The 9,636-nt window shown below is 42.9% G+C and overlaps 1 protein-coding gene across 1 annotated transcript; it reads left to right on the top strand.

The window, feature by feature from the left end:
• Positions 1–3,442: 3,442 nt before the first annotated feature.
• LOC143286373 (relaxin receptor 2-like) lies at positions 3,443–9,427 on the top strand. Its single transcript, XM_076593912.1, has 2 exons — positions 3,443–3,774; positions 9,304–9,427. Exons 1-2 carry the CDS (start codon positions 3,443–3,445, stop codon positions 9,425–9,427), a joined length of 456 nt encoding a protein of 151 aa, XP_076450027.1.
• The last annotated feature ends 209 nt before the right edge of the window (positions 9,428–9,636 follow it).

Here is a 9,636-nt window from a genome sequence, read left to right as displayed (position 1 = left end):
CAGCAGTCAAAGGGGTTCAAAGGACCTGCTCAAAGGGGTTCAAAGGACCCTGCTCAAAGAGGTACAAAGGACCCTGCTCAAAGAGATAAAAAGGACCCTGCTCAAAGAGGTACAAAGGACCCTGCTCAAAGGGTTCAAAGGAACCTGCTCAAAGAGATACAAAGGACCCTGCTCAAAGGGTTCAAAGGAACCTGCTCAAAGAGATACAAAGGACCCTGCTCAAAGGGTTCAAAGGAACCTGCTCAAAGAGGTACAAAGGACCCTGCTCAAAGAGATAAAAAGGACCCTGCTCAAAAGGGTTCAAAAGACCTGCTCAAAGGGGTTCAAAGGACCCCACTCAAAGGGGTTCAAAGGACCTGCTCAAAGGGGTTCAAAGGACCCCACTCAAAGGGGTTCAAAGGACCTGCTCAAAGGGGTTCAAAGGACCCCACTCAAAAGTGTTCAAATGACCCTCCTCAAAGAGGTACAATGCACCTTACTCAAAGGGGTTAAAAGGACCCTGCTCAAAGCAGTTCAAAGGACCCTGCTTAAATGGATTCAAAGGACCCTAATCAAAGGTTTCCAAAGGACCCTGGTCTTTGGAGATAGGCCCAACGCTCAGCTTATATCACAGACTGGCAAGTTTTCAGCTGGGCCAGCAGCAAAATGAGAGTTGTATTATCAATGGTTTCTCCATTGCAATGGGAAATCATTTACAGCCAAGTCTTTTGTGAAGGACTGTGACTCTCAAACTTGGAGGCAAAATTGCTCTGGCTCTCAGTGCTGCAGCCTTGGGTGGCTAGTTGGCCCTTGGGAACCATCTCAACACTGAATGTTCTAAAACCCTCTTGGCTGAGAGAGTGGGGGTGTAACTTGAGCAAGACACTATAATCAAATTCTGGCCCAGATAGTCGGGACAGCAGTTACCACCTCTGCTGTTCTGATGGTCATTGTCCAACACAACTGACCATCATAAAAAAGAACCTCTTTGGAGAAGATGGCAACTGATGATACATACAGCTAAAATGTCATCTATCTTAATAACCCATTTGTAGTGAAAAACATTAATTATGACTGCCGTGTCTGCTCATAATTGCCGTGTCTGTTCTACATGCTATCTGGTGGTTGCCACATGTTCTGCATATAGTGATGAAAAAATTGATCTTTTAACAAATGCAGACCCTCGCATTTTAATGTCGATATCTTATGTAATATTTATTTGTATAACACACACGAGCGGACACAAAAGAAGCTTCATTGCAGGAGCAAAATGAAGTTTGGACGGATATTTGTATGTTGTTGGTGTTGTCGTTTTGTCTTGTTTGATAGTTTGGTGTCACTTTGTTTTCTTTGGGAGGGGAGGGAGGAGGAGAGTGTGTGTGTTAAACATGTGAATGGCACTTCGCATTGTAAATTGGATCGTAATGTGAAAGTAAAGTGTGACGATGGAGACCTTGGAACCAATCAGTGTCCGCACAGTCTTTTTACCGGGCAGCCTATGCCGCCATTGTGTAACCGTTGCTACAGGTTTGTCAATCACTCCGTCTTCAGAAACTTTCAAAGCAACGAAACGGACATCGTCAAAAGAGCTGGTGAGTATTGTCATTCTGTTGGAGGTGAGCTAGGGATACCACCCACTTGTGGAAGTGCAAAAGACATGATCTCGCGGATTCGTGGTTGCAGACCACGGATAAAGCATACATACTTTATCGTTGATTTATACAAGGGTGACATGACACTACCTAACATGTACAGACAAGGATTTGTTACTGGTGGCAAGACTGTCATTTACAATCTCTTTGGGTTCGACATGGCCCTGAATGGGTATGAACAGAAATGCCTGGCTATGTCTCTTGCGTATCTTCCAATGAGTATGTATTACCTGCATTGTGTAATGAAACCTGGCACTGGGGTAATGTGTGCTATGGGGACAAACAAGACGAACTACAGGCGATCAGAAAAAGTAACACTGCGATACACACACGTTAATTTGCATTCAAGACAAACTTCTCTGACGACTTGTCTGCATGGTCAGATGACCCATACTTTTCTGTTGTGTGGTTCACAAGTCACAGTGTGTGATCAAGACAACACAGGCATGTGTCTTTTTACAGAGTCTTTGACAAGCACACACGATTCATTTGATTCAATGCATAAGGGTATACATTTTGTCCCAGTATTCAGATGCGATGATAAAGTCACCACAGTTTCATACACACTGGTGTGTGACTTCATCAGCAGCTGTCCAGATCACAGTGATGAATCTTTCTGTAAGCATTCATCATGTGACAACATGTTTACCTGCAACAATGGTCAGTGTGTTTCTTATGACAGTGTCTGTGCCAGAGTATCCCATTGTCATGATGAATCAGATCAAAAGAACTGTCTGCGTTTCAGAACCTTTCGTTTTTTTCAACACTATCTGTCGATTCCAAGCATCATCGACTTTGACAACCTCATGGTTTTCACCTTGACTTTAATGAAGCGGAACGAATCCTGTCCTGACAGTCACTATCGTTGTCCCGGTGAGACAAACAACTGTCTGCCTGCTTACACACGGTGCAACGGGGTGTACGACTGCATCGACCATCAGGATGAAGACAGCTGTGAGGACATGACGTGTCCAGGATTTTTCCGATGTAGTGCTTCTCTGACTTGTGTCCACAGTGACCACCTGTGTGATGGCTGGGCTCACTGCCCGATGAGAGATGACGAATTGTCGTGTAACGCCACCTGCCCCACGGGCTGTTTGTGTCAGGGTCACACATTTCTGTGCTTTCGCCCTTTCTCTGCAGCCCACTTTCCACAACTTCGGTCTTTGAATGCTACAGGTTCTGGCATGACAACATCTGATGTGGTTGATAATGCCTATCTTATCCATCTGGTCCTTGCTAAATGCTCCCTGGTTCTGATACCTGAAATGGAGCTTCCCAATTTGAAGCTTCTTGATCTGAGTGGCAACAGACTGCAGCAACTCAACATGACTTCGTTTCTTGGATTACACAGTCTTCACCTGTTGTCCCTGTCCAACAATCCTCTTAGCTCACTAAGCGCCAGTCCCCAAGCTGTTACCCAGGAAAATGCTCTGACAATGGTAGATCTGTCATTCACTTCGCTGAAAGTGTTTGACACCACAGTTCTGTCACAATTTACTGGCATTCGTAAAATAAATTTAACTTTTACATCTATCCATAAAATTGGCCTAAATGGGTTTCAGCTCACACCGTATTTAACAGAAGTGTATATGGACGGGAGCTTGGTGAACATATTTCCAGCTGATATATTTGAAGGTCTTTCCCATCTGAAAGTTATATCCACACAAAACTATAGAATATGCTGCAGTCAGATTCTGCCTTCTTATTTTGATCAAAGTTCCTGTTACGCTCCAAAAGATGAAATTTCATCTTGCGAAGATCTGCTTCAATCGCAGATCTATCAGATTTCCCTGTGGGTGATCAGCGGTATGTCTGTGACGGGTAACATGTTCTGTTTTCTGGTACGTCAGTGTGTGCTGAAGAAGTCGTCTTCCACTGGATTCGGCGTGTTCGTCACCAACCTTTCCATGGCTGACTTTCTGATGGGTGTCTACGTCACCATCATTGGAGCAGCAGATGAATGGTTCCGTGGCAGATACCTGCACTATGACGAGGTCTGGAAGGGCAGCGTGACCTGCAAGATGGCGGGACTTCTGTCTCTGCTGTCCAGCGAGGTGTCAGCTCTGATCATCTGGCTCATCACCATGGATCGTTTTCTTGTCCTCCGTTTTCCGTTCAGCTCTTGGCGGTTCACCAGAACGTCAGCATCCGTGGCCTGTCTGTTGACCTGGCTGCTCGGCTGGTGTCTCGCCTTGCTGCCTTTGCTTCCCGTGACGGCACACTGGCAGTTTTACAGCCAGACAGGCATCTGTATTCCGCTGCCTGTCACAAGGAGAGAATTTCCAGGAAGAATTTATTCTTTCAGTGTGGTAATCGTCCTTAATTTTGCTCTGTTCTTGTTTATCTCCGCTGGTCAGCTTTTCATCTATCAGTCAGTTCAGAGCAATGCTCTGAAAACTAACACCACAAGAGCGTCGCGTGATATGACCATAGCTCGACGGTTAATCTCTGTTGCAGTGACCGATTTCATGTGTTGGTTTCCCATCGGATTATGTGGGTTGCTGGCACTGACAGGAACTGCCATCCCTGGAGAAGTGAATGTGGCATTGGCAATCACTGTGCTGCCTTTAAACTCTGCTATCAACCCCTTCGTGTATACCTTCAATACATTGATGGAAAAGAGGAAGAAATCCAACGAAACAAAAATGTTGAAAAGTCTGGAATCAATTTCTGGTCAAATTGTAAGTGGTTCCATGTGAATCATATTCCTCTTTACCTTTAACAGTGATTGCTCATAATTGACACAGCATAGACAAGTAAGTGACCACCACCACTACCAGCAGCAATAACAGTAACAGCAACAGCACCACCAGCAGCAGAAGTAGTAGTAGAAGAAGTCCTAGTAGGCCAGTAACGTTTTCTGTTGTCATCATTGTTGTTGCTGATGTTGCAGTTTTCGTAGCTGTTGAACTTGATATGATTAAGGATGGCGTTCATAAGTGAAACCAGTAAACATCAGTGACAATGAAAAGAAATTCTACCCATTAGAATTTTACCCACACTGTCCAGTTCATCACTGGAGCAGAATGTCGTAAAAGGTGGACTCAAGCAGAAGACAGAACTATGCAGGAGCCAGGTGTGCTGGACAGTCTACAGATTCCGTGGACACCTGTACGTTTGTATTGTACGTACTAGTTTGTTTGTGCGTGTATTGTGCATGAATATGAATTGAGAACTGAGTGTGTTTTGTATGCATGTGTGCGTGGATTGTAAAGCGCTTTGTGCAATGAGGAAAGTGCTGGTGAGTGTCCAGTTATTATTATCATTATCATTATCCCATGATTCTGCAACCATGTCCCCTTGTGTATAAATGATTCCAATGCCCTGTGGGTAATCTTCTGGTGGAAGAACAATCTGTGTGGTTAACCAGAACAGAAGTTTATAGTGTGCCCAAAGGAGTTTGGAGAGAGAGTCTCAGTAGGTGACACGCATACATATAAACAGAAACTTGAATTTTGAGATCAGTGTCGAGGGCTTGCGCACATGTGTGTGTGTGTGTGTGTGTGTGTGTGTGTGTCTGTCTGTCCCTGTGTGTGTCTGTGTCTGTGTGTCTCTGTGTGTCTGCGTATGTGTGTGTGTCTCTCTCTGTACCCCTTGCTTTCCGGGCTCCGATCCAGATCCGTGTTAGCTTGCAGCACAAGGACACACACTGATCCCACAGCGAGCAGACAGAAGCCAAACAACACACGGCCTGATCTCACGGCGTGCGGGCACACGGGGCAACATACCAGCAGTACAACCCCCCACCCCTCACCCCCACACCCCTGACCCCCAGTATACTCTCTGCCAGAATCCAGAATAGGCCAGGAAATTTAGATTAAAATTTGCGTTAGGTCCAAATGTGAGCAACAAAACCGTTCCTTTTACGATAAAATAGAATAATCATGCTGTTCACACTGATATAAAATTTACCACTATAGAGGGGTGGGAACATAATTAGATTTTGATTTTTAATGTCCAGAATCGTATGTTTTTATTACTTCTGCCTGTGTGAGATCGCCTTACAAAGAGTCGCACGGCAAGAACTAGTGAAGGCTACGCAAGCGCGGTATAATTGGTCGCCAGAGGAAGCGTTAAGCGCGGTACAGTACATGTGACTGACTGTGCCGCGCTGATGCTGAACTGTGGGCAGGTCACTGCAGCAGACAACTGATTCTGAACAGAAAGCTAGTAACAGAGCTCTTTGGGGTCAAAAGGAAACAAACATTTTCAATTTCATGCATTTTATATTGAATTGGTAGAAGACGCAGATTCGCTTTTATGAATGTTTCCAGTTTCTTATAATTCATGACATATCACAAAGAATGAAATAGGTATTATACCGACTGCAAAGGTGAATTTACGAAGGCAGCACAGGATTATTTAGTTTGTAAGTACAATTTTGTTGGTATTTTGCGCAATGCACAACTTGGTTATACTCCATGCTCTCGTTAGTAACGTGTAAAATATAAATATCTAAATATGTGTGAACCACGTTCGGTTTCAATGAACATTATTGGCGCTCTGTCAAGATAATAAATTCGAAAATTATGGAAGGCAGATGATGGCAAAATTGATGTGAAAACAACGGTATGAAATACATATTTTTTCTTTAGAAATGAACCGTTATTTGCGAAATGGAACTCACGAACTTTGGCGCAGTAGACGTCGATTTGGCGTAGGATATAGATCATAATCATAATGATAACAATGGATCAAAAAAACTATTAATGATTATGTAAAACTTTTTTTTTTTTTTTTTTTTTTTTTTTGCTGCCCCATCATCTGGGCCGTTTCAGTGGCATTACTTCCACGCCGCTCATTTAGATTCCCCCATACACGGCCACACCCGGGTTCGTCCGTCGCAGTTCCAGCGTCAGCAGTCCACAGGGAACCATCGATGTTAGGTCGCCTGGAGGCCACACACCAGAGGAGACCCTGCACTGCTGCTGAGTCACTTCGGTGGTGTTCAGTGGTGCCTGTTGTGTTTTTTAACGTACTTAGCTTTAGGACACCACCTACTAAGCCCCCTACTAACGACAATAATGGCTTAGTCGCGGAGCCAGACTGAGTGAGCGTCTCTCCCAGAGTGGAGACCGCCACCACGTCCCTCAAACAACAGCCCCCCATGAATCTGCCGACACTGACGACATTGACAGGACTCACCCAAAGCACGGAAGTGGAGGGGTATCAAAACTGAGGTCACCATGAGAGCAGGGCATGAAAGGTCACAGACTTTGAGACTATTTTGTTTATATTGATGACGATGAAGGAGAAGGAGGATGACGATGATGATGACGATGTTGCTATGGCGGTCCATTATGGTTTGGGACTGCGTGACAAGGCTGTACTCTACGCTTCCTGTCATAATGATATCCCGGCGTTAACCAGGCCCGAGAGATACAGACACTTGCAGTGTTGGTCAGGTAATTAGAGCAACACACCCAAAGACGCATCCTTGAAGTGGATGACACTCGACTGTGTGGTCCCAGTCTCCCCATTTAAGCCCACAGCACACTCAACTCTGGGTAGGAGTCGGCCACGGGCCGAAAAACCCACCTCCGCTGGGATTCGAACCCGCGTCCTCCCAGCCGTCAGTCCGCGACGCTAACCACTTGGCCACGGCGGCTGGTGGATTATGTAAAACTTTGTTGTAACATGTGTAACATTGAATCCAAGTTACCTAAACTAACTTTCCCGATATAGATGTTTGAATTACTTGATTTATAATAATGATAGTAATGAATCTATCATGCAGTCTTCAGCCCATGCAATGAAATCAAAGACTGTGCAAAATTATGTATTCTATTAATGATTACCTAAAACCTTATGACATATGTAACATGGAACCCAGAATACCTAAACTAACTTCCCCACCCTGGATGATTTTATTTTTCAGAAACACTGCAGGCACTCCATTTTCACATCAATTCTCCCCAGTGTTTAACTGTTTAAAGTACTAATGTTCATCTTATTATGAAATGGGAATTGTATGATTTATATCACTTGACAAAAGTTATCCTCTTTATCTTGAGAATTGTGATGTAAACACCGGAATCTTTGTATCTTTCTATTCAATAAATAATCAGAAAACTGATTAGCGTTATCCTCACAGTGAACAAATATGTAGGATTTCAGAAAAAAAATGTAATAAGAGTAAAATTATGAGAAAAACAAAACCAAACAACAACAATAATAACTACAAGAAACAACAACTAAAAATAAGGAATTTTATTATCTGCATAAAGCAGAACAAAAGAACATGTGTTCCGTGTCCTAATGTGACACTTGACTTCATCTCAAGCACTACCAAACGTGAAATGCTTCAGACTTAATTAATTTTAAGAAATTCATTCATAATCAATGTAGAGTTTCGTTTTTTCAGAACTTGTGTGATCTACAATGTGGCTGTTCTAATCAAATTCTGCAAAACAATAAGCACGCAGGGACTGACGTGTTTCGGATACAACGATTTTTTTCATTCCACACTTCGTCTGTCACGCAAACTGATAAACTACATCATTTCTTAATAAAACTTCACCAGACAGCAAAAGCCGGAATCAAGGTAATTTAAGGGGGTGATTTTCTATTTTGAACTTTGTTGTTCGGAACTTCTGATGCAACAAGTCTTCAACTGAAAGCAGTCTTACCGAACTACATGTGTTGACTTGTTTCGGAATCTTACGGCAATATCCGAATATTAACGCATCTCGCCATGTGTCAGAAATAGTAATTGTATCTAAACTTAATCAGATGAGAGAAAAAGAGACGGAGATTTCCATGTAACATATATACATTTCAGACGCTGTTGGAAACAACGCATTCTCTGAATCTGTGTTGAACACTCACGATTGAAGGGTATTTTTCAAACAAGATTTACGCTTTCCCGTGATGAATCCGCATGATTTATGTGAAAACAGTTATAATTTACATGTATATTTTTTAATGGGTCGTTTACATGAACAGATGTAACAGAGAAAAGCGAAACTGAACATTAATGCAACGTCGATTGCATTTGAACAGTTGAATAGACAGTTTTACCGGAAAATGAGTGTATGAGCTTTCGAAGATAGATGTGTTGACCACCCGTTGCAAGTAAAGAACGTGTAGTGTATTCATGAATGTGCTTGCCTTTGAATAAAAAAACAAAACAAAAACAAACAAACAAACAAACACAAAAAACACACACACAAAAACAACAAAAAACAAACAAACAAACAAACAAACAAAAAACCAACAACAACAACAACAAAAAACACGTCAAGAGGAACGGGTTGTTTACGTCTGTCACGCGGGTTTTTTGCGTAATATCTCAAACGTAATGTACCATTTTTTACTGATGGTCAATGTTTTATTATTACAACAAATGAATATAGATGATGTCTGTATGTACTGGATTTTAATAAGGTTTGTACTTATTTGTTTCTGACTAGTACGTGTTCAGACACATTGCCATGTAATAAAATGCCGCCGAAATTCTGGATGTCTTTAATAATTTTCAACACATTTAAGACACAAGAACAAAACAGGTTCCCACAAAATTTTTGGAGACATTTCTCTATTCAATTGCAATCCTGATAACATATCAAACATTTGAATAATCATTGTAAACACATGTTTATATTGAATCAGACTGAGAGACCCTCATTTCCAACAAAGTTCTGGAGACTGACCCATTTTCATCTTCCAGGCAGTCTTCCCAGACAACAGAGCCAAATGGGTCCCACATGGGCCCCACATGGTTAACCAAACGGGCCTCACTTGGACTAACACAGGTGGGCCCCACTAAGATTCGCAACGGGGTTTCCAAGTAGGATCAACATGGATTTCCGCTGGGATCCCAGTGGGCAATCTCATGTCTGTGATGGGCAGCCAGTCAAAAAGCCATCTCAGATGGGCTTAGCACATGAAAACCATATGGGGTCTGGTGGTATTTTGATGGGCTGCCCCATGTCCCTGTGGTATTTTGATGGGCTGCCCCATGTCTCTGTGGTATTTTGATGGGCTGCCCCATGTCTCTGTG

Source organism: Babylonia areolata, chromosome 10 (assembly GCF_041734735.1).
Source record: "Babylonia areolata isolate BAREFJ2019XMU chromosome 10, ASM4173473v1, whole genome shotgun sequence".
NCBI lineage: Eukaryota > Metazoa > Mollusca > Gastropoda > Neogastropoda > Buccinidae > Babylonia > Babylonia areolata.
The sequence above is the reverse complement of the archived record's forward strand: the minus strand, read 5'-3'. Positions and strand labels throughout refer to the sequence as shown.

What these genes read in the sequence shown, in the direction of transcription:
- LOC143286373 (XM_076593912.1), top strand. Translation starts at nt 3,443, where the DNA reads ATGTCTGTGACGGGTAACATGTTCTGTTTTCTGGTACGTCAGTGTGTG. An exon ending in TCTTGGCGGTTCACCAGAAC is followed by an intron (nt 3,775 to 9,303) that starts GTCAGCATCCGT and finishes TTCATCTTCCAG; the next exon opens with GCAGTCTTCCCAGACAACAG.